The following is a 24379-nucleotide window of genomic DNA, read 5'->3' as shown; positions in this document are numbered from 1 at the left end:
ACTGGGTTGATGGAGTTTGATGAGACCAGGGTTGATTTTACTTGAGTTTCAAACACTGGAAAGGCAGGAGAAGGTACAGATATTTATTTTATTATTTTGGGAGAGATTAGTGTTGATCATCAGGGTGTAAAAATGAAAGTAAAAGCAGAACATTTAAATGCATGTAGAAAGCAGGATAAAAAGTCTAAATCTACAGTAAACACATTCAGAAGAAGGCATCAAAGTGGCAAAGATTGTTTAGGTTCAGAAAAATAAACTTCAGTGTTTTAACAGTAAAGAATTTTTTCTGAAAGAAATTTATTTTTTTTAGATGTATGATATAATTGAAGAACAAAGACTTTAATATCCAATGTTAAGAAATATTAGGTTGGTTTGGTGTCTCAGGAGTGCAGTCAAATATGGGACACCCTCTAGATCAAAACTATTGTTGTAATTTCACAGTCTTGTTCCTCTGCCCTCAAGTGGGTTATCTATAAGACAGTTCTTCCTCCTTAAAATTCTTGTTGCTCACTAGAGCATATTTTTATTTTATGCAGTTAAAAGAGCATACCCTAGTATGAACAGGTTTGGTTAAATTGAGAAAACAAACGATCCTAAATTCCACTGTGTTCTAAGAGATTATGTGATTACTCATCAGTAGCTTGTGACAAAGTAAATGGACTTTGCCTTTTTTTGTTTTAATGTATCTGAATAGTTTTTGGACTACTTAGTTATCATAACCAAATAACCTTCAATTTTTGTAGGCATTTGGCATACCTTCTGATGAAACCTTTGTTGTCACCACAACAAATAGGAAGGAAATCACAGAAGATAACTTCAGTAAGTATCTTAGATGACAAAATAATTACAGTTATTTCTTATATTGATCATAAAGGTCACATGATAAGTGTTTGTGCTCTATGATGTACAGTAATTAACTGAAAGTACAAATCCTGTAATAGTTTGCCAAGAATTGCTTCAAATTCAGTTTCACAAACATGTTTTTGATGAGTTTAGATGATAACAGTTATACTAAGTATCTTCTGTCACAAAGTCTGTAAATGATAGGAAAAAATTATATATATATATATATATATAATATTAATTAATTATTATTAATTAATTTAAATGTTGTTGTTAAATGCTGAACAGGCAACGCTTAGGACAATACACAGATTACCTGGGGCTAACCCCGTACTTGTTTTGAGAGCAGAAGTTGCCTGATGCAGTGCTCTTCAATGTACTTTGCATTTCATCTTCCCTGCAGGTGGGCTTGTTCACGATGGAGTTACTTTATATCTGCTGCATTCAGTTGATCAAATGTTGCTTTTGGCAACCAAGGAGCGAATTGACTTTCTGCCCCACTACGACACGCTTGTCAAAAGTGGCATGTACGAGTACTATGCCAGCGAGGGCCAAAATCCTTTGCGTAAGTATCTGCAAAAGTAATCTCATGTAAATGATATTTTTACGAATATAATGTGGTTATGAGCAATTCAACTTAAAATTATAGCTGCTAAAAAATAGTCTTAACTGTAAAAGAAAAGTTTACTGTGTTCTTCCTAAAAAATTTTCTTTTTAAAATTACTAAAAGTAGCTACCTAAGAATCCAGATTTATAGAGATACCTTCTCAAATACATGTTCAAGAAGTTTGAGTATCTTAGAAGTAAAATAACTTTAGCCTGAATAATCTTGTGCATGTCATTCAGACAGGTCAGCATTTGTGTTATCAAGTTTTTGTCTCCTGTACTAAACTGTAGACTTTGTGTTTGAATTTAATGAACAGTTTTTGTGTGAGCTACTATAGAATGTTTTGTGCCCTCCCATCTGGGGTGCTACAGGGCTTAATTTACCAAAAAGAGCAAGTATTTCTTTAAAAAGATGCTGCTTTAATCAGTTTTTTTCTAAGTGGTGCATGAAATATGTAATCGCCATTTTGTATTGTTTTATTGAATAAATTACTTTCTGTTCATGGCTTCTTTGAAAATTCTGTCTGTGGCTGTGATTACCTTCTAAGTACTATGTAGTTCACAGGTACAGCAGGTTCAAAATTTCACAGAAAAAAATTCAAAAAATATCAAGAATCAAGCATGATACCATTCCTGTTGTTTTAAAACAATATAAAAATGTTTATAAATAGCAGCTGTTATTTTTAAGGACCAGTCTTTCACCTTTCCTCTCTGTGCACATCATTTGTTCCATGCCCCAGCAAAGGCACTATTTTGGTTCGGGTTTGGTGGTACTGTTGAGTCAATGGTGCATCCATCCCTGTGCACAGGAATTGCTGTGTAAGCCCACTGAGAGCAAACATTCTGTGGAGATCTGTGATGTGCACTTTATTCCTGCCAGCAGCCAGTAGTGGACCTGTGGCTTTCCAATACAGAGAAACTGGAAAGGCCAAGCTGGGCCTCATCTGTAGCAACCACACCCTGGTGGAATTTGATTAAATAGGAAAGTGTAAAGTATTGTAAGGACTCTAAACCTTAAGAAACGACCTTTCAGTTGTTAAAGGATGTTAAAGGGTGTAGTTCATGGGACACCGGGGAGCACCCTTGGTGATAAAGAAGAGTGCTTGCAGTTGCTTAAATGACTTTTCAGAGCACAAGAACTATTGATTCCTATGTGGAAGAAATCGGGTGTAGAAGGCAGGAGAATAGCATGGCAGAGTAAATACCTCCTGGTCAAACTGAAACACAAGAGAGAATTGCACAGCTGGTGGAAGCAAGCGATAGAATAATAGCAAGCTAGACAATAATGTAGCACTAATAGTCAGCAAGCAAGCTAGAGGATAATACAGGGCTGTTGCCTGGGAATATACAGATGAGATCAGGAACCCTAAGGCACAGCTGGAGCACATTTGGCAAGGGATGGGAGGAGGGATGATATGGGTTTTACAGATACATTAGAAAAGGATGACAAAAAAAAGTTGCACCCTAAATAAATGAAATGTGAGGTGAGGAGGTCTAGGGGCAGCTGACATGGGGAAGACTGAAGTACTAAACCAATACCTAACCAATTCTGAATGTTGATGAAGGACCATTGTTCTTTGGTATGGAATAGTAAATATGGATCACATAACAGATGCTCAACTACTCTGCAATGAAGAAAGTTGCAAAAAAGTGCAGAACGGTTTTTGTATTTCGATAACCCCTTGAGGGAAAATGCCACGTGCTTCAGTGTTGCTGTGTTGCACTGATACTCAAGGGTTTTCTTTTACATGTCTGAAGTGTGGGGCCTGTGTAAATTGCACTGTAGCATTCTGAAGAACTCTGCAAATTGTAGGAAATAAGGTTTCCTTTTTAAAGAGACTGACTGGAAATGTCTGTTCACTAAAGCTGGTCAGTCAGATTGAGTTAATCTGAATTTGATGTATTTTTTTCAGATTAAATGCAATTTTCCAGTAGACATAGGTAGTTTTAGTTTAATTAGGTAAGTGCTCCAAACATTAATGGTTAGAAACAACAAATCTGTGCAAACAGTTTGCCTGATTATTTCTGCAGTGTATTGCAATATGGATCTGACAGAAATTTGGTTGTATTTACCATTCACTGAAATCCTTCAACCATTTCTACAATTTTCTTTGTTTTCTATAAAAAATTAACACTGTAGTTTTAAATGTTTCACAAAATTTCAATTCAGTTTTCTTCAGTTCATTCATTCTTCCTTCAATATTTTAACAAGTCAGAGTCTATTTTTATGTACTTTTGACTCACATATGCATCATAAAAATTAATTTCTAATCATGAAAGGGACAAATCTGTCTTTTGTTAAGGAGACGGTTAGTTTATCATTGTTCTTTCTAATAATTGTGATATTGCCATTAAGAGATATGAGAGACTTAGTGATAAAACAAATAATAAAGTACATGTAGAAAAGCTGTTTAATTTTTTTAAACAAGATGTTATGTGATTTTAATTGTTCTGACTGGGCTTAGGTCTTGTCTGTGTTTAGGCAATGTGTTTTCCTAATTGTTGAACGAAACTACTATAAGTGGGTGTCTGTTTCCTAAGCACTAATAGGGTTTTTTTGTCAATTTTTTTAGCATTTGCCCTTGCTGAATTGATTGACAATTCTCTATCAGCTACCTGTCAAAATACTGGCATTTGGAGTATACAGATAAAATTGGTAAGATAAAAATACTTCAGTGTTTTCAGACACAGTTTGCATTATCCTTTCTTTTCCCTGTTGCTCCTTGTTGATTTGTGCTGTGTGTTTTTCTCCCAACAGCTGTTTGATGATTCCCAAGGAAAACCAGCTGTTGCTGTGATTGATAATGGAAGTGGAATGACTTCTGAACAGCTTAACAACTGGGCTGTATATAGATTGTCAAAGTTTACAAGACAAGGTGACTCTGAAAGGTTAGCAAGTTCTATATATTTCTACAACAATTAGCAAGCTCTGCAAAGGTCCATAAAATATGTTCTTAAGGCAGAGCTGTATACCAACACTCAGCTAAACCCTGTCATTTTAGGATTACCTAAATAGACCCATACTTTTTTTAAGTAGGCAATAGAGAAGTGTTATGACACAAAACTGGTCTTCTATTCTTGTGACACACTGAATGCTTTTTTGGTTTTGGGACCTTTTCTAAACTGTCTTTTGCTTGCCTGCATACAGTTTGGGACGTGCTATGTCCTGCAAGGGGTTTTTGTACCATGTTCATCTCTTACCTGAAAACCTTTCAGTGGTGCATTAAATGATACATTCAATATTTAAGCTACTGCAAAACAGGTGGTTTTAGTTCAAATTTTCTTTTTTTAGTTTAAATTTTAATTCTGCATTATGTATTATAAATTATACCTGGAGATGTCTATTTTTTGATGCAGGCTACACAAAATTCATGTTTTGCATTTAAAGAAGAAAGTGGAGGTTGTGTGGTGGGTTTTGCTATTTATATGAATTAACTTGAAAGTTTTGAGTCTGTTCTTAAGAGATCTTCTACCTGCACAGCCAGGCTTAATCCTAGTGTATAAAATTCCACAAAATCAGTTATGTACAGTTTTTGAGCTTTGGTCACATTTTAATACCTTAAGCCTAGGATTGTAAATGTGAAGATGATAATTACAGTCTCAGTCATAACTAATTTGTCATATGAGCAGATAGTGTAAAAAGTAATACAGCTGTGGGAAGTGATAATATAGCTGGGGGAATTGAAAACATCTCCAAATAGAAAGTGAATGTCTTTTAAGCATCTGGAGATAAGTGCATAAAAAGTGATTCTGGGTCACTTGTAAAGAAATTCAATGTTTTTGAAATTGCTGTAGGCAACTTCAGTAAATTTAGTATTCCTAAAATGCAGATTTAAGCTGTAGATTACTACCACTTAATTGAAACAGAGGTCTAAATTATCTACACCTTATTTTCATTTGGGACTGCTGTGATTTAAAAATAAACATTTTCCTAAACTAGATAAGGCTGTTCAAGGTGACTTAGAAGACATGGAATTTCACTACTGATAGCATATGTTATCTCTCCAAGTCTCCATTTAACAGTTGGTTGGCATTATTTTCCACTTTGACTTAAAAGTATTTTTATGAAAGCATGCTGTCAGAAAAATCAGGCTAGCTTTTTCAGCCATTTTTATTTAGTAAGATTTGGTTTGTGAGAAGGGGGCAGAAATGTTTTATAAGATGACTTGGGAAAATACTTACTCTGTCATTATCCTTTTAAAAAGAGTACATCAAGAATTTCAGGCACATATGTTTTAAGCTTGCAGTTTTAAAATGTATAAAGTGAAGAATTTTTTACCAAAATGCCAGGAGGAAGAATTTAGTAGAAGCTTTAGATCAAAAGTATCTTTGGGTTTTTTTAATTACTTTTGTCTTGAAAAAATTTATTAAAGACACTCTTATTCTCAGTGATCACTCAGGATATGTACGCCCTCTGCAAGTGCCTCGTAGTTTAAATAGTGATATCTCGTATTTTGGAGTTGGAGGCAAGCAAGCAGTGTTCTTCGTGGGACAGTCTGCCAGAGTAAGTCAATGTCTGACTTTAATTTTATTTTAGAATGTTGGCACACAATCAGATTGTTACTTCCTAATTTTTAATCACAGCATTAAAGTATTTTATTATGTTAATTTTAAGTCTTATTTTGATTTTAAATGCTGTTTCTTTAATAAAATCAGATGATAAGCAAACCTGCAGCATCTCAGGATGTTCATGAACTTGTCCTTTCTAAAGAGGATTTTGAAAAGAAGGAGAAAAACAAAGAAGCAATATATACTGGATTCATTCGAAACAGAAAGGTAAATAGCCTTAAGATTCTCACATTTATAATTGAAAGCCTTTCCCAGGTTAATGTGATTTAACTGTGTAATATTCCTGTAATACTTATCTGGAGATATCTTCACCTTAGTGAATCATTTGCACCCTGTAGTGTTGTAAAAGGAAAGACATTTTATGCCTTATTTTTTATGTGATGCTTTTTCCTCTTTTCAGTTAAGGTTAAATGACAGAAATGCTTTACAGTTTTGCATGTCAGGTTAAGAAAAATACTTTAAAATACTTTTCTAAGCACAGCAATTTTTTTTGTTGTGTATGAAACAAAAATGAATTTTCTCTGAAGCAGTAAGGAATGAATTAGGGAACCAAATTGTACTTGTTTAGAAATATGTATGACTGACCTGTATACGGGAAAGAAGTCCAGCCAGACCAACAAAACCGATTGATTTTATAAGTATTCATACATGTTGTAAAATAAATGAACTGTTTAGCTGAAAGCTAAACTCAACAGTCCTGATGCTTTTCATGAAGAAAAAGAGCGTAAGTAAAAAAGCTGTAAGATAAGGAGGAAGATTGAAAAGAACTGGGTTTTGGACATTTTTGGGCAAGGAGGGAGAGGCCAAGATGTAGCTAAGGGTGCAGATGGGAGGAAAAATGGTGGTGCGTATGACAAGGTAGTCAGACCTTGAGCCCATATCTTGAGGGTTATATCAGTCTTCTTGGTGTTTCATATGGATGAGAAAGGAACAGTAGGTAAATAAGGTTTTTATCGTGCCAGTTCTGGGTCAGTGAGTTGCAAAAAAAAATGAATTGCCAGTTTTGGTTTTATTCTCTCTACAATATCAGACTCAAAAAATAGAAACTGAAAATAAAAGCTTACAAAATCTGCTTTATTGTAAAGGGTAAAAATGCTTTCCCTCCCTGCTTGATACTAAAGAGCAAGGTTGGATGATACAAAGTAGAAGACAAACTAAGGCACGCCTAAGTTGGAAGAAAGTAGCTGAATGAGATGCATAGGTACTGCTAAAGAGTTCAAGAAGCTGGTGCAATCAACTGTTTGAAATGTTGTGGTAATAATATAAAATCATATTTTATATTAAATTAACAGTTAAATTGACAGTGTTAAAATGCAAGTAAAATTCTATTTAGAGTTAAAAAGATAACTTGTAACTATCCAAGACGGAGGAGATGATGTGAAAAGTAATAGAAGTGAGGTATGAAGATAATAGAGGTTTCCCTAAAAGATTCCTAAAACCCAGGTTTAGGAATTTTTTTTGCAAATCATTGAAATACCTAGGCCAGTTCATTATATTGGTGTGAAATAAAATGTGTGAATGCATCTCGCTAAAGACTTGAAAAATGATCTGCACTGCACATACATCAGCAAGAGAATACTATGGCAGAAGTAGAAATTGTAAATGGATTACTAGTGTGAGAAGAATAATTGAGCCTTTGAGCCATTCAGTTGGTGAAGGAAGTTATTTTTGCAAAGAAATTAAGGTGTAATTAATGTGAAACAAAAAGAACTTTAGAACAAGGCCATAACACTGAAGAGAAGTGATATTAATGGTATCCCTGCTGGTCGTCTTTCCTTGATGGGTAATAGTCACCTCTCTTCACTGCAGTCATTTCTCTGGACCATTGAATATTGCAAATAAGTAAATAGTTATTTTCTAGTTGAGATAGATGCTAGGAATGTAGGGGAAGGTGCCATGGTAGTTTGTAATCTGTAGTGGGAAGGCAGCCAGATAATTTGGCAGTGATATTTTGGAGGCTCTTTTGGTCTCTAAATTTCTTCCATGATGTACAAAGTGGCACTTGTTCAGCATAAGTGTGCAGCTTCTAGGTTTGTCAGATCACATGGGGATGAGGACCAAGCAGCTCTGGCTTTTCTTTATTATTGCCAATCCCATCACTAGCATAGAATAGTCCAGGCTATGCTGTGGGCAGGAAAAAGAGATGTAGTCTTCTTTGACAAAAAGTCTCAAAAATTGTTTAATTATCCTTTTAGCTAAGGAGAGCTCTTTGATTCCCTGGGGAAAGTAAGTCTTGATAGAACACCCTTAACTATTTCACCTAACTGATTGGGTAGGACATGTCTCCTTTCATGCCTTAGTGATGTGGGGTTTGTCTGCTTTCCTGCAAAATAAGGCATGTAGGTGCATTTACTACAACATATCTTCTCAGTTGTAGCAATTGTTTGCATTCACTAGAAAGATCTTAATCTTTGTTTTAAAAATAGGGTTTTTTTTCTGGATGTACCAAATGTAAGGCATTACTCACTGGTCCAGTGTGAAGCATGACATCAACCACTGTGTCTTCCTGCACTTTAGAAAACTGTCAAAAGAGCAAAGTGCATCCATTCAGGAAAAGACAGTCAGTAGTTTCTGGAATGGGGAATCTCTCTTTCTGTTAGGCTACTTGACATTTCATCTGGAATTGAGGATTCACCTTTTTTTCTTTTACAACAAAACTGTTTCTTCTTCTGGAGTTTCTGCTATAGAAAGTAGCCTATCCCTTTAAAAGCCAATAACTTTTTTTGGCTTTGTTTTCTTAAAGAGGCCTTAATGTCTTGCCCACTTAATGCTTCCACTTGATGGATGAGAACATGAATATTACACAGTGCTACATTCAGTGTGATTAAATGCATTTTTAGACGGCACACTTTAGGTGCTGTGATGAAAGTGAGTTGAAAATGAACTGGATTAGTGATGTCACATTCTCAGCTTGTTGACTTTAATTTGGAAACCTTTATTTTAAGCTTTAATCCTTTGTGATACATAGCATCATGTGTTCTGTATTACTTTTCTCTTATGTTTTTTAATCCCTTTCAAGTTGATGGGAGTTTGGAAATTCAGTTTACATCCCTGCTCTTATTATTTTACTTTTTTTGTAGCCATCTGATTCTACTCACATCACAAGTGATGATGAAAGATTTCTTCATAATCTAATATTAGAAGAAAGGGATAAAGAGAGTTTCACAGCAGTTGTCATTACAGGTGTACAACCAGATCACATGCAGTACTTGAAAAACTACTTTCATCTTTGGACAAGGCAGCTGGCGTAAGTTGGTGATTTAAAAGATTTCATTTAAAAGTGGGCTACTAACAAAGTCAAGTAATTATGAACTGCTTCTTTTTTGTGCTTTGACATTGGCCTTATTCTTTTTAAGGCCGTTGATACTTCAATTAGCCTCCCTATCTAACCAATTTTACAGTAATGAACACAACTGAATGGGGCACCCCCAACCAAAGATGTGACTTGATGATTAATACATAATCCACTGTAATTTTTGCATACATATCCACTGTAATTTTTAGTAGCCGATTAATTTAATGGTGTATTACTAATGTAAAAAATTGTTTATCTAATTACTAAGAACTTCATCAGTTACTTTGCTCACAGCCATGCTCCTAACCTTGCTCATAGACTTGCTCCTAATTTACACTTTTAGGGGATCTTTTGGTTGGTTGACTTGTTAAACAACAACAAAAGAAGGTACTGCTCTTCATCCCAGTTTAAGAGGGAGAAGGATATATGACACTATCTGCTCTGTACTGTAATAATGTCATCAGTGGGCCTGCAGAACCTGGAGATACCAGAGAATAGTTTGGGCTTACCTGTTATGATGATCCATCTGTGAATGTAAACTGAAATACAAAGGCCTAGACCAATTTTGAAATCTGGCAAACTACACAACTTTGTTTTCAAACTATGATTTCATTTTTGTGATACCTATAATCTGATAATAATAGATGTACTTAAAAAGAGGATTAATATAAGAATTAGGTAATATCTTACTATGTGAAATATCATTCAGTGTTGCACATAAAAACTTGTTACTGAAGCCATTTTTAACCTCATGAAAATATAGGGTACATGACTTGCAGAGGATAATTTACATCCCTCATTAGCTTCCAGGTGCTCATCCAGTGAACACTCACACTTTACTGTGTGTTAGTTCTTTCCAACCATCTCTTGAAGTGAAAGAGCTGCCTCTGTTTGAGATGGAACCCAGGTGCAATTATTCAGATATATGCCCTGTAGCTGTTACAGTAAAACCACTCATTTAGCCTTCCAGTGCTACACAGTCCTGTGTCACTGTTTCAGCTGTAATGGCCCTTTCCCCCCGAACACTTCCCCATTTCCTTCTGCCATGCCTTTTGCCACACATGCAGGTTACCAGTTTGGTTCCGCTTTCATGCGCTGCAGCACAAGCCCTCATTATTTTGGATGCTTTGAAGTGGAGATGAACCCCTAAAATAACAATGTCTTAAGGCCAGGAGACTGCCTTTTGAAGTCTGGAAGAAATGCACACAAAATACTAAGCAATTTGGACATACTATAAAATCCTGAGCAATGAGACCAGGAAGAGCCTTTTTCTGGGAACCAGGATTTCTCTTTGGGGAACATCTAGTGCAGTGGAGGTCAAAGGCAAGCAGCTAAAAACTTGCAGGTGCATTTGACTTAAGTCATGCATTCAGTCCCCTTGACTAGTACAATCTCATTTTTCTCCAGACCATCCCCCAGAGCTTTAAGGATTCAGTCTTTGAAGTTGAAAGAATTAGCTAGCTGAAAAGTTGAAGTAAATGGAGTTGAGTTCCTCAGTTTTCTCAAATTGCATTTCTTTATGAAATTATTTAATCTATTTGACCACATATATATTTTGAAATTTGTTAAATGAGGAAAAATGCCAATTAGAAAGCAATGTTTACAACTGAAAAACTATTTCTATTATGCAGATCACATCCATGACTCCTACCTATATTCAAATTTATGTAAATAATGTAAAGATAGTGATTGTTTTTTGCATATTTCTGTTACTATTAGATGATAGATATAAAACTGATAGCAGATACAAAGCGTGGAAAGATTTGTGACTCTAATTCTGATTTCCAGACTGCAGAACAATTTACAGTAGTTTTTTTTTAGTTAACCCTTTGATGTAAAGGATCTGTAGCCATGTAACAATTGTATTTTTTTTCACTTATTCATTTTTTTTTCAAATTTGTTTCCAATTATTTTACCCAAAAATTGATCCTAGTGTGATTGTGCATGACAGAGATGAGAAGAATGAAAAGGAGTCACTCCCTTTAGTAAACCTTTTGTACCAGATATATGTTGTCAAGGAGTTGATTTATAACAGTGCAACAAACCGAATATATTTTAATAAAAATAAAAGCTTATTTAGATTTTTTAAATTATAATGTGCAATTTTTAAATTTCACTTGCTGTTTTGGTTTTTTTTCTGAAATGTATTTCAGGCATATCTATCACTATTATATCCATGGACCAAAAGGAAATGAAGCTAATGCTGTAACAAAAGAAACAAGCCCTTTCAACAACATCGATATTCAGGTAAGAGATTTTATACATGTTAGTCAAAAGTCCTCTTTGATGCCAACTTATATTGTGCCTGTTTCTCTGTAATCATGCATTTTAAAATATGGCATTCAAGATGTGTATGTAGTTTAATTTTTTGAGGTAATTCTGTTTAGCATTGCAGTGTAGGAACTAACTCCTTTGCTAACAGTCAGTTGTCAAAGTGCTTATTACTGTAAGTCTTTTCCTCTAAGGAAAATCAACTTATTTTCCTTTTTTCCAGATTTCAATGTTTGAAAAGGGAAAAGTACCAAAGATTGTCAATCTGAGGGAGATCAAAGATGACATGCAGACATTGTATATAAACACTGCAGCAGATAGTTTTGCGTTCAAGGCACATGTTGAAGAAGAAGGTATAGTTGAAGGCATCATCCGATACCATCCCTTCCTTTATGATAAAGAAACATACCCTGATGATCCGTGTTTTCCATCAAGTAAGTGAAATGTTTTGCTGCTTGTCAGTCCTATCATAGACAGTCCTACTACTCTAAATATTTTAATGAAATAAAAACCAGAACAACTTTAGGTTGAAGTGTAAATATTACCATATTACCTGATTTAGGTTGTGACAGAACAGAAAAGTTCACATTCTTTTGAATGAACAGATGTGAATTTTCCGTTGTGGTAACTCATTCCTGTAAACTTGATCTTTGGCATACCACCATCTGATTCCAAATTATAAACTCTTATGGAATGTACTCCAGTTGAAACTTTGCACTTTCTTGATTGCATCTTTGCTCCAACAAAGTAATAAAATATGAGCAGTTGATTCAAGAGATTTCAAGAGATACAGATTCAAGAGATTATAGTATCGAAATACTGCAAAGGACAACATATAGTCTGAAGTCTTTAGTTTAAAATTTGTTTTACTCAGTTGTGAGTTTTTAAATGCTAGGGGTTTTAAAATTCCTTGTGCCTTTTTTTTTTTGACAAAACAAATCTTGAGTTAATTGGGACAAGATTTCATGATACTAGAAGAACATCAGTTGAAACAAAGGAAAAAGTAACACTCAAAATTTTAAAATTTTGAATTTGGTAATATTTAACTTCCATTTAGAATTTTTCTTTACCTTCCTTATTTTTTCTGCTTGCTATTTCTAAAACGCGAAAAAAAATGTAATATTGTATGTAATGAGGTTGATATAATGTGCATTGCTACTGTGCTGAATATAATAACAATAGTACTTCATTAAGATTGCTATGGGCTTTGATATTACACTAATTTTTTAAGGAAATATATTCAGGAGACTATCTTTCTTTTTTTTTTTTTTTAAACAAGGATTAAATGATGATGATGAAGATGACTGTTTTTTAGTAGAAAAAGGTGCCAGTATTTTAATAGTAATTTAAAAAAAAGTAAATTAAAATAAAAGAATAACCTATTGCATATTCATACACGTCATCCATGATGCACAAATTCCATTCAAACACAGGATTCTGTCTGGTCATCCTCAGCTTCTTCCTCTGAATCTTAACAGAGGTGGGAAGAAGTTCATTTCTTCTGATAAATTAATCAGAATAAATTCATTTTGCTCTGAAAGATTCAGATGTCCTGGGGCTGCTATCTCAGAGTCCTTTCTTTAAAAAAAAAAATTCCTATATAGTATAGTTTCTATTTTAACATTTTTTATAACCTCAAACTCTATTTACCACCCTACTTAAGAGAATGAATCCAGCATCACTTTCTAACACAACACATCTAATATTAACACACATAAAATTAATTTGAATTAACACAACACACATAACATTAACACACATAATATTAATTTGAATGATTTGAATTAACACAACACACAATATTAACCACACTCTATTTACCACACTACTTAAGAGAATGAATCCAGCATCACTTTCTAACACAACACATCTAATATTCATTTGAATATTTGCGAAAAGCCAATCATAAAATACACTCATTTTTCACAGGGTGCTGTGCGTGAAGAACATTTCGGGGTTAATTCCCTCATTATTTGCTCCATCGTGGGGTTAATCCCCTCCTCATTTCACCACCCCGCAGCTCGTGTTGAATTCTGATTTTCTGTGTTGTGTTCTGATTTTCCGTGTTGTGTTCTGATTTTCCGTGTATTACTTTTCCTTCCATATTTTGCTAGATCATGTTTTTTGAAAGCATCAGTGTTTCGCTATGTATCTTAGCATTTTCTGTGCCTTAGATTGGCTTTACAATAAAAGTTTTTTGATGACAAAATTGGCATAAAGTTTTCATGTCTTACCCCTTATTTATCCTTCCCATGGTTTCACTGTAACACATCATTCTTTCAGTTGTACAGAAAGAAATTTTTGTACATCTGCATTATTTGGATCAGGCTCTTTCTGGACTTCTAAAAGGTACAGAACACAAGGTTCTTATTCTGGTTTTTATTCACTCTTGATTGAAATGCTGTGTTTTGTAACAGTCTTCATTACTGTTCTCTAAGTTTAGCATAATACTATTATATAAGTACAGTTAGTTAAGTATTATGCACTTTGAAGATTTTGAACAAAATTTTCTAAAAGTATGTATCACTTTAGTCAATTGCATTTTGAGAACATTTGATGTTAGGACTTCTTTAAACCTCACTCTGTGAATTTAAAATAGGACCTTAGTTAACAGGATTAAGTAGATCACAACAGTCAAGCATTTTCATCCTGAGTGCTTTTTACCTCACAGGATGGTATCTTGTTCTGCTTCAGGCAAAGAGTTGTCCTAAACTGTTGCCTCATTTACCAATTGAGTGAGAGATATGAATGCAAAATAAATTGGTTTTAATGTTTGGTTGCAAGACCTAAATGGAAAACGGAAATGTTGGTGCACTTCTAAGCATAGATTCACATGGTATTTGAAAAATAAGTTGAAGAGAAGAATTACATTATCGACATAACTTTTAATATAACGACCAAAATCTAGAGTTAGTAGTTGAGAAGAGACAGAAGTTTAGGCAAACGGATTCGATTCTGTAAAGCTCAGGATATCAATGTGCTATCTGGGAGAAAATGTTGTGATTTGCTCTGTTCTCTTCAGTGGAACTACATTGTGTCATGATAAAGATCCACTGTGCATTGGGAGAAATGCTGTCATGTTTCCTGACTTATAGAATCTATCAATTTTATCTGTCAGACGAGAACTGTGGCTTCTATTATAGACAATGTCTGGGACTGAGATAGGATTTTCCAAACTGCCGCATAAAAATAAAAGATATCAACTTAGATAATTCCTAGGTCTTTGAGAGGTAAGGAGTTACTCAAGAAAAAGATTTGAATGTTTTAAAATAATTATTTCTATTGCTTTATATGTAAACATCTAGCTAAATGGATAAGCAAAAAAGTGGCATGTATCTTAAGGAAAGTTTTTGCTCTTAATGGAAATTAACAAAAGAAACACTAAATTTACATCAGTTTACATGAATTACCAATAAAATTTGTCTGAAATTAAAAATATAGTGAATTAACATTGATGCCTTGTGAAGGCTGACCTAGAACACAGGCTAGACAGCATTAAAGTCTTCACTGAAGTCAATGAATTGGTATCTTATATTGTCTCATTGGTAACAAGCTTTAATAAACAGCACTATGGTGTTTTGAATATGCTTTCAAATTTCATAACTATCTCTTACTTTGGCTTTGAATGGTAGAAATAGAACAAACTCAGATACTGAGCTTTTAAATCAGATATTAAGCTGATATCATTGTAAAATTTTCTTTAATTAAGAAAGTTATTATGAACTTCAGAAAATACTTGTTTGGAAAAGCTATAGCAGTACGAAATAATGTATGTTTGAATGAAAAATACTTCATTATATACGTCAATTGAGCTATTATTTAAGCTGGAGAATTTCTTGGAAAAGTATATCCTAAATCAGAAGCAAAATCTTTAGTTCATACCATTAAAGTAGAAAACATCAAAACTACCAAGCAACAGAGTCAATTTATTGGGTTGGAGTTTTTTGCTGCTTAAGAGAATGTTGCAGTAGTTAAAGGACCAAAGAAAAATATGTACCGATGAGGGAGGAAAGTCCTCTCAAAATCCTTCAGGGAGCAGAAAGGTATCTTTAACTGAGAAGAAAACCAGTTGCGCACTTTGCAGTTATTGTGAAGATCCATGTCTTCACAATAACAGATCCAGCAGACTTCTAGGCCAAGAGGCAACAGCCTAGAATGTTTTCTAAAATGGAATACTTTGAATATTATGCGTCTTTCCTTCATTTGGGCTATGTAGCTGTAGTGTACCAAGATTCCTAAATGGTCTGCTTTAATCCTGTGTAAGGATACTTTCTTCAATTTATGTTAACCTCTAGATGCCACTGATATTTTCCCATGTATTGGAATATACTTTTTTCATATACTGCATTAATATTTCCTTCCTTTTATTCTTGTGGGAGAATGGATTGTAGTGATGGTAGTACACGTAAAATAATTACCAGATTTTAAGAATATAAACAGGTATTTGAAAGTGGTGTATCTTTGGGGCAGGGACTGCCTCTAATTGAATGTTTATAAAGTGCCTAATATAATCAAGCCAGGAGCTGGTTGGCTGCTATGTGGTGATGTGGTGGCTGAAGACCTTTTGGGCACAGTGTTCATGTAATGATAGACTTTTCAATTATCAGAGAAGTAAGGAGATAGGTCAGCAGACCTGCAGCCTTAGACTTACAGAGGGCAGACTTTGGCCTGTTCAGGAGTACATTTGACAGATCCATCTTTGGGATCTTTCTAAGCTGGGCTAATAAAGGCCCACTTACAATTCCCAACAGAGTATAGTTTAATTAAATTTGTCCATTAGAGGACTCCTCCCCCTCCCTTTACATTTTAGAAATTAATTCTGCTTTCTGCCTGTTGTTCTTTTTGCATCACAGATGCACTGAACCTTCGTAACCGACAGGTCCTCTGCACCACACTGAAAGTCATCCAGCACCTGGTTGGTGGTGTCAGCTGAAGTGGTGAGGGAGGCCTTGGTGCCCTATTATTGGCAAATTCTCCCAGTCCTAAACATCTTTAAGCGCATGAATGGTGAGTTATGCTAACAGACACTGTGTCTTTCAACTCCTAAGGCAAAAAGGGGCTTGAGGCAGGGTTAATTAACAATGTAGTTAAGATTTATTGCTGTATATAAACTCAAATCCATTTGGAGCTCTAAATAATGTAAACTCCCCCTCTTACTATTCCCTAAGAATGCACTGAAATTAACAATTTCATTTATTACTCCTTGCACATACAGTTTATTTAACACAGTACAGAAGCAGTGAAGCAGTTCTCTAATCTTCCAATAATTAAATTGCAAACTTTGTAACGGTCTTTTGAATACATTAATAAATTGCAAAGCTTTTTTCCTCCCTCCAACACGTTAGTTTAGTCCAGCTGTTTTAGTTCACCTGGCTGCAAATGGTGAGGGAGAATTCCTGGGAAAAATGGGAATTCTGAACTGGGATAAATGGGAATTGTTGTTGCCTTCTGGAGCAAGGCAGGCGACCTGGTTCAGAGGAACAGCACGGCGGCCCAAACTCTCCAGGGCCGCTCGGGCCAATGACACACGCAGGCATCAATATGATGGACAGTCAAAAGGCCTTTATTATCTCATCTCTTGGGTTTTTATAGTCTAAGGGGTCTCTACGTCAAAAGGGGGTTTGTCTTTCTTACCTATGGTTAGTAAGGAATGGAAAAGTACTGGGTAGGGGATGGAAAGTTACTGGCATTCGGTTAAAGGGGGGCTACATTCCTATGTTAATTTCTTATCTACGGGGAAAGGATGGTCTTATCTAAGGGGAACAGAGGGTCCTGCCTTTCCGTGACATCGCGAGATCTTCCGCAGCGCCTTTTCCCTATCTACCACATCTCCCCCCCCTTTTCCACAAATGAATGAGGTAGTCATATACGTAGGTACTGAAGTGAGGTATAAGGTTGTAGTTTGACAAGGGAAAGGGGTCTTGGGAAACCTGAGTAAGCTTTTGCCAGACAAGTTCGGAAAATCTTGTGACTGGCAGTGTTCCCTGGTTGAATTCACAGCAATTGTTGTCGGCCTAAGAACTGGATGTTGGTCCGTTCCAGGCGGCTCTGAACGAACGAGATCAGCTTGTTCAGCAGGCATGGTCCGAAGGTGACTGTCAGAAACCTGTCAATATTTCTCTTTTGTGGATCCGGCTGGGTCCCTCAAGAAGATGGTACATTTCTTCGTCTGAGTGGTACAGGACCCTAGGAACAATCAGAACTTGGACACAGAAGTCGTTAGAGTCATTGAATTTGGGAAGGAACACACAAGGACTCACTCCGGATCACTGGCAAACCCACCTCCCAGATGCGAATGGGACTGCCCATTTATTGTTTTTCCTGTTAGGCTTGACGATTTTGGTGCAGACGTTGCCTTTCCGCCTAGCTAGGGTTGCATTGCCAAAGCATCTGCCTCAGCCTGTGACTTGACTCAGGGTGATTCCTTTGTGAGGGGTATCCCATCTGCACTGGTGAGGGGCGTCGGCTGTGGAGTAACTGAAGGGAGTGTTTAAAGCGACTCCTTCGAAAAAGGGGGGTTTGACATTGTAACAAAGCCAGCAGGATTCGGTTAGGTTAGGGTTAGATTCGTTCAGGGATACAAAGGTAGCTTCTAACATACGAAGGATTGGGTCTGAGTCTGACTCGGTTAAGCGGCTCATCTGAAAGGTTTCCACTTGACTGGTCGGGACATTGCTGACCCCTGTGGGTAAGGTTTTGGGGTAGGTTATGTTTCTCCCTTTCGGCACGCTTTTAATCGCTTTGTTGGGTCCGACTGCTCGGGGTGCTGACGGTTGGAGCCTGATAATTTGCACGTTCGCCCTCTCTTTTGACCCTTGAAGGACCGCTGTCCACGTTTTGCCTGTGGCCCAGCTAGGGTGATCTGGCTGCAAGACCGTCATGTTGTAGTCAGTGCATGCCCGAAATCTAGGGATTTTATTTCGGTTTCGATGGAAGTTTCCGTGAGAGAAGGGTATTCTGCAGCCGATGGGTGCCCAGGTGAATTGTAAGAATTTGTCTGGCTCTTGTGGATCCCACCCAGGCCCCGATGGTCTGGCATCTGTAACTATGGTTTCTCAGCCCCAGTGCCCACAATATCCCCACCCTGGGTGATTGCAGTAGTTTTTCCCAGGGTTTGAAGCTGGGCACCAGTAGGATAGGTACGAGTGTGTGACGTGTGGGGAATAGGGGTGTACCTTTGGCTGTCCTGGAAACAGATCGGTGATGAGGAGCACGAAGGATGGGGTGTTCGGTGTGGTGATTTGTCTGAGTACTTTGCCACTACTAAGGTGTCGCATGACCCACCTGAAGGGCCGATGGGGGTAGTGGTCTGGGCTGGCTTGCCCTCTGACAACAAGCCCCAACAGCAAAATCCCACAGAAACACCCTTGGTGCTTGGGTCTCACCCGTGCGGGTCTCTCGGGTGCTGCCTGGCGGCTTGGTGGTCTGTCACTTTCGTCTGGAACCGGGAAGTGCGCGTCACGAGGACGTCTCACGAGCAGGTCCTGTAAACAAATACTCGCAATTCTCGTCAGTCTCATTCTGCTCGCTATGAAGGTCCGGTTTAATCGACTTAAGTGGACACCACCTGATTTTGCCGTCCTTTTTGACTGCTGCGTACCCTCGCCCCGTGAGCATCAGCCTCCAACCCCGTTCCCACTCGCCTAGCTCGTTTCTGATTACCACCTGTGGGCCCTCTTCTAGCATTCGAGTGGCCCAGTGTTTTTGGACGGGACTGTTTGTTTCATCCTCCCTAGGGAATTGATTCAGTGCCAGCAAAGCGGTTGCCAGCATACGCGCCTGATCTTCTGGGGGAATGGCATTGGCAAAGCCTTCTGCTTTTGCCAACACTTCTATCTTGGTTTTCAGGGTCTGGTTTGCTCTCTCAACTATGGCCTGTCCGGTACTGTTATATGGGATGCCTTGCACTAACGTGATGCCCCATTTCGAGGCGAATTCCTGTACTTGTTTGGAGGTGAAATTTGAGCCGTTGTCCATTTTGATCTGCTTGGGGATACCAAGCCAAGCCATGGCTGTCAGCCAGTGCTGAATTGTGGCTTTGGAGTTGGTTTTGGGGTGCTGTGTGGCTATGATCATTCCGCTATAAGTGTCCACTGTCACTGCTAGCCATGCTCGGGGCTTCGGCAGTTGACACAAGGTGAAGTCCGACTGCCAGATTTCTGAGGGCTTGAGACCTCTCGGGTTGACTCCGTAGGTCCAAAGGGGTGACTTCTGGCAATGAAGGCAGGTGGCTACCACATGTTTTGCGTCCGCTGTCGAGATTCCGCATCTCTTCACCAGTGCTTTGACTCCGATGTGGAGCGACTCGTGCAGTTGACGAGCTCTTTGCAAGGTCCAAACGCCTTTTGCTGCGGCGTCCGCTTTGTCATTGCCAATCTGGAAGTAACCTTTGACTGGGTCGTGGCTGTTGATGTGGATGACTGACACGGTGCCCTGTCGCGAGGAGAGTGCTTCTTCCAGCATTAAGGCTGCTGCAGATGTTGACACACCTGGTCCTGCCATGGCTAGGCAGAGCCTTGCCACAAATATAGAGTCCGTTACGATGTTGAGGTGTTCGTCTTGGAAGAGTCCGCACGCCAATACCACTGCTGCTGCCTCCAGTTGTTGCACTGACAGTGTGGGGTCATTCGCTTTGACGCAATGCCATTGCTCTCCTGCCTGCCACACTGCTGCTGCAGTTGAAGTCGTGGAGGAAGCGTCTGTGAACACCGTTGGTCCTGGCTGCGGTCTGTTCTTGACCTTCGGTGGCATGTCCATGTCGACTCTGGTCAGCAGCTGAGTCCAGGGTGGTCTGGAGGAGTAGGAGATTTCTCCTCCGAAGCCGGAGAGAGCAAGGGCCAGGTACTCTGATATTGCGGCTGGCTCCGTGGTCGGCTGCTTGCGAAACGGAAGGTGGATGCTTGTCGGCTCTGTCCCTAGGTGTTTCAAGGCGAGTCTCCTGCCTTTCATGATGAGGCTGGCGATGCACTCGATTCCTGGGGAAAATGCACGAGCGGGTCTTCCGAGGACCACCCATTGGATCGGTCGGGCCTTTTCTGCAAGTCCTTGGGCCAGTACTCCCACTCTCCCCTTCGGTGTAAAGTGGACGTACAGGTCCAGTGACATGGCTGGGTTCCACCTGGCAAGTGTGCCAGTGGACATCTGGTTTTCGATGAAGTTGAGGGAGCTCTTTGCTTGTGGTGTCGGCTCCTTGGGATCCCAGGGGTGCTTTCCTTTCAGGAGGTCGTACAGAGGGTCTATGACCTCGGGAGGAATCTGGACGATGTTGCGAAGCCACTGCAGCGATCCCACCAGGCGTTGCACGTCGTGGAGCGTCTCGATGTCTCGACGGACCTTCACCTCGGGGGGTGTCACGTAGGAGCTTGTGATGCCTACTCCCAGGAAGGTCACGCAGGGTCCTCTCTTGATCTTTGCGCTCGTGATCTCGAAGCCGTTGGCTTGAAGGGTTTCCGTGACTGTGGTCACCAGGTGATCTACTTGGCTTGTCGATGGTGCTGCGACCAGGATGTCGTCCTTGTACTGGATGATGGTTGCGGTGGGGTAGGAGTGTCGGACTGGCGTCAGTGCTTTGTCCACGGTGATTTGGCATATGGTCTGGCTGTCGACCAGGCCTTGTGGAAGCACTCTCCATTGGAAGCGAAGGTTGGGCCGCTCGCCGTTCCGAAATGCCACGGAAAAGGCGAATCGCTCTCTGTCCTCAGGGTGCAGGGGTATTGAAAAGAAGCAGTCCTTGATGTCCAGTACTGCACGTGGCTGCCCTGCGGGGATGGCTGAGTTCGTGGGTAGCAGTGTCTGGACTGGACCCATGGGTCTGATAATCTTGTTCACTTCTCTCAGGTCGTGGACGAGACAATAGCCTTCTCCGGACCTTTTGGGGACCACAAATACAGGGGTGTTCCATTGGCTGGTGGAGGGTTCTATGTGACCCTTTTGCAGTTCTCGATCGACCAGTTCCAGCAAGGCTGCCATTCGAGGCTCTGTCAGGGGCCTCTGCTCAACCCATAAAGGTTCTGATGATTTCCAAGTCAATTTGATTGACAGCGGGGGGTGTACGGCAGTGGCCCTCATGATAAATTTGTCAACCGAAATCTGAGCATGGAAAGGACGTCCCTTCCTAACAGGGGTGGAGAATTATGCAAAGTTGACTGCTCCCTGTGGGGACATGGGGTATGAGGATCCCCTGCCCCACTGGGGGTTGCTGTAGCTGGGCCGTCTCGCATTTGCAGCGGGAGGAGGCTGAGTGTGGCCCGCGCGCCCCCTCCCTCTCCCGTTTCCCCGGGGCCAGGATCTACAGTCCCTAGCGAGGCGTCTGCCCGCAGCTCCAACAGGTCCCTCTCGGGAGTGCTTGGAGTGAGGGTGCTGCCAAGGAAAGCTGTGCCGGCTGGGGACAGCTCGCTGAGTTGCTGCCCTTCCCCGGAAGCCTGGGCTAATGTGGTCGTCCTGCCATTCCTGCTTAAATACAATCCGCCCCGCCCCGTCAAAAAGCATGCGGCTTATTTGCGTAATATCAAAAGTGAGCAGATCGTTATTGCGCATGCGTTGTTAAGCAGGCTGACTGCATTTCCGCCCTTCTCCTCCTCCCTTCTGCCCTCACCATGTGGTTCGGCGCCATTTTTAAACGCACATGGCGGGGGCGAGTTTTTACCGATCCCTATGGGGTCCGACAATCTGGCCGCGTTCCGCGCCTTCTCCGCGGGTCTCTGCCAGAAGCATCGCGCGCGCTGCTCTTCCTCTTGTGCCGGATCGGCGACCGGCGGGGAAGGGACGGATAGAGAAACCGCGGTTTTTTCGGATGGTTCCGCAGGGGGGCTAGGACCCGGCGGGCTCCGTGGGAAGGTCGGGGGGTCCCCTGGGGGTTCCGGGGGGTCTCCTGGGGGCTCTGGTGGGTTTGGGCTCGGGCTCGGGAAGGGGTGGAACGCGCCCGGCCCCTGCATGTTCCCGCCGTCAATCCGATCGCTCTCAGAGGCGGTTTGTGTCGGGGCCCCCACCCCCAGCTTTGGTGTAGCTAATAAACGTATACGCGCGGCTTTCCGCGTCTCCTGTTCTTCTAGCGTCTCGCGTAGGGCCTCTTCTACTTTCCCCCACACTTTGAGGTTTTTACCACTGCCTGCGGACTTAGAGTCCTCTGCTGAGGCGGCAGTGCACTTCTCCCACACTTCCGAATATAATATATTTACCGGACGTCCGATCGTCCCCAGCTCTAGGAGCCTTGCAATAGCAAGATTAGAGTTCCTGAGCTCACCTTTAATTCCCCATTGCTCATGAGCCTGACTTACGACCTTCGCTGTGGATTCCATGGTCCAGCTGGTCCGGAGGCGTCCCTCCCACTGTAGTCGGACCCGCCGCTACAGCCGCCGTCCTCTGTCCAGGAGAATTCCCATTCCCCGGGCGCTGCAGCTTTCCCGGTTATCGGCACCAGTATGTTGCCTTCTGGAGCAAGGCAGGCGACCTGGTTCAGAGGAACAGCACGGCGGCCCAAACTCTCCAGGGCCGCTCGGGCCAATGACACACGCAGGCATCAATATGATGGACGGTCAAAAGGCCTTTATTATCTCATCTCTTGGGTTTTTATAGTCTAAGGGGTCTCTACGTCAAAAGGGGGTTTGTCTTTCTTACCTATGGTTAGTAAGGAATGGAAAAGTACTGGGTAGGGGATGGAAAGTTACTGGCATTCGGTTAAAGGGGGGCTACATTCCTATGTTAATTTCTTATCTACAGGGAACGGATGGTCTTATCTAAGGGGAACAGAGGGTCCTGCCTTTCCGTGACATCGCGAGATCTTCCGCAGCGCCTTTTCCCTATCTACCACAAATTGTGAGAATTCAAACTGGGAATGGGGCTGGAGAGATCCTGGCTGCTCATGGTGAGAGGGAATTCCAGGGAAAAATGGCAATTGTGGGATGGGAAATTGGGAATTCAAACTGGAAATGGAACTGGGATTGGAGCTGGAGAGATCCTGGCTTGCGCGAGGGCGTATGCGGCCCCAAGTCCGGATAGCTAGAGGGGAAACGGCCGATGCCTCCGCTGCATCTGAGATCAGCCCCCCTTGGCGTCGTGGCCTCGGGCTGGGCTGAATCGCGGACTGGATTATATGCGCTGGACGAGACGAGGAAAGGGAGTGATCACTTGCTGGGGGTTAATGCCGGTTTATTGAAGGATGGCAGGTACCAACGGAGGGAGGGCACCGCCCAGCAAAATGGCCTCAAGCAAGGGGAGAGGCGAGGTTTTAAAGGCAAGGGGTGGAGAAAGGAGGGAAACCCTGCTAGCAAATAGGAAAACATATAGGGAGATGTACAACATAACTGACATGCAAACATATCCAATAAACACAAGGTTAGAGAGGAGCCCCGGGACCCCAGCCAATTACATCCCCCAAAGAGAAGAAGGTTCTCGAAAGCTGGGAGGAGTGGGGGGTGATTGACTGAGCCCAGGGAGGAGGAAAAGCTTACTTATATGGTAAAATAAGGGAGGGGAAGTTACATAACTTGAACGATTGACAACTGAAGGGGGCAGGGGTAACCATAGTAACATAACTGTCAGGAGAGCTGTGGCGGGAAAACTGGGGAGGGAAGAACCATTTTACAAGGACAAAAGGAGAATGATACATAGAATGGGGGAACACAAAAGAAAAACGCACTACAAGACTGGCTGCAAATGGTGAGAGAGAATTCCAGGGAAAAATGGGAATTGTGAGCTGGGAGAACTGGGAAAAGTGGGAATTCTGAACTGGGAAACTGGGAACTGTGAGCTGAGAAAAGTGGGAATGGAACTGGGAAACTGGGAATGGGCAGGGAA

General features: G+C 40.5%; 1 protein-coding gene across 1 annotated transcript; it reads left to right on the top strand.

The window, feature by feature from the left end:
• The first annotated feature begins 1299 nt into the window (after positions 1 to 1299).
• On the top strand, positions 1300 to 16517 carry LOC128941432 (structural maintenance of chromosomes flexible hinge domain-containing protein 1-like). Its single transcript, XM_054283195.1, has 7 exons — positions 1300 to 1408; positions 5871 to 5953; positions 6106 to 6225; positions 9099 to 9265; positions 11467 to 11560; positions 11808 to 12018; positions 16438 to 16517. Exons 1-7 carry the CDS (start codon positions 1300 to 1302, stop codon positions 16515 to 16517), a joined length of 864 nt encoding a protein of 287 aa, XP_054139170.1.
• Positions 16518 to 24379: the final 7862 nt, after the last annotated feature.

The sequence above is a fragment of the Melozone crissalis genome, unplaced genomic scaffold, assembly GCF_028551555.1.
Source record: "Melozone crissalis strain CALT ecotype California unplaced genomic scaffold, PUWL_Pcris_2 ptg000035l_1, whole genome shotgun sequence".
NCBI lineage: Eukaryota > Metazoa > Chordata > Aves > Passeriformes > Passerellidae > Melozone > Melozone crissalis.
The sequence above is the reverse complement of the archived record's forward strand: the minus strand, read 5'-3'. Positions and strand labels throughout refer to the sequence as shown.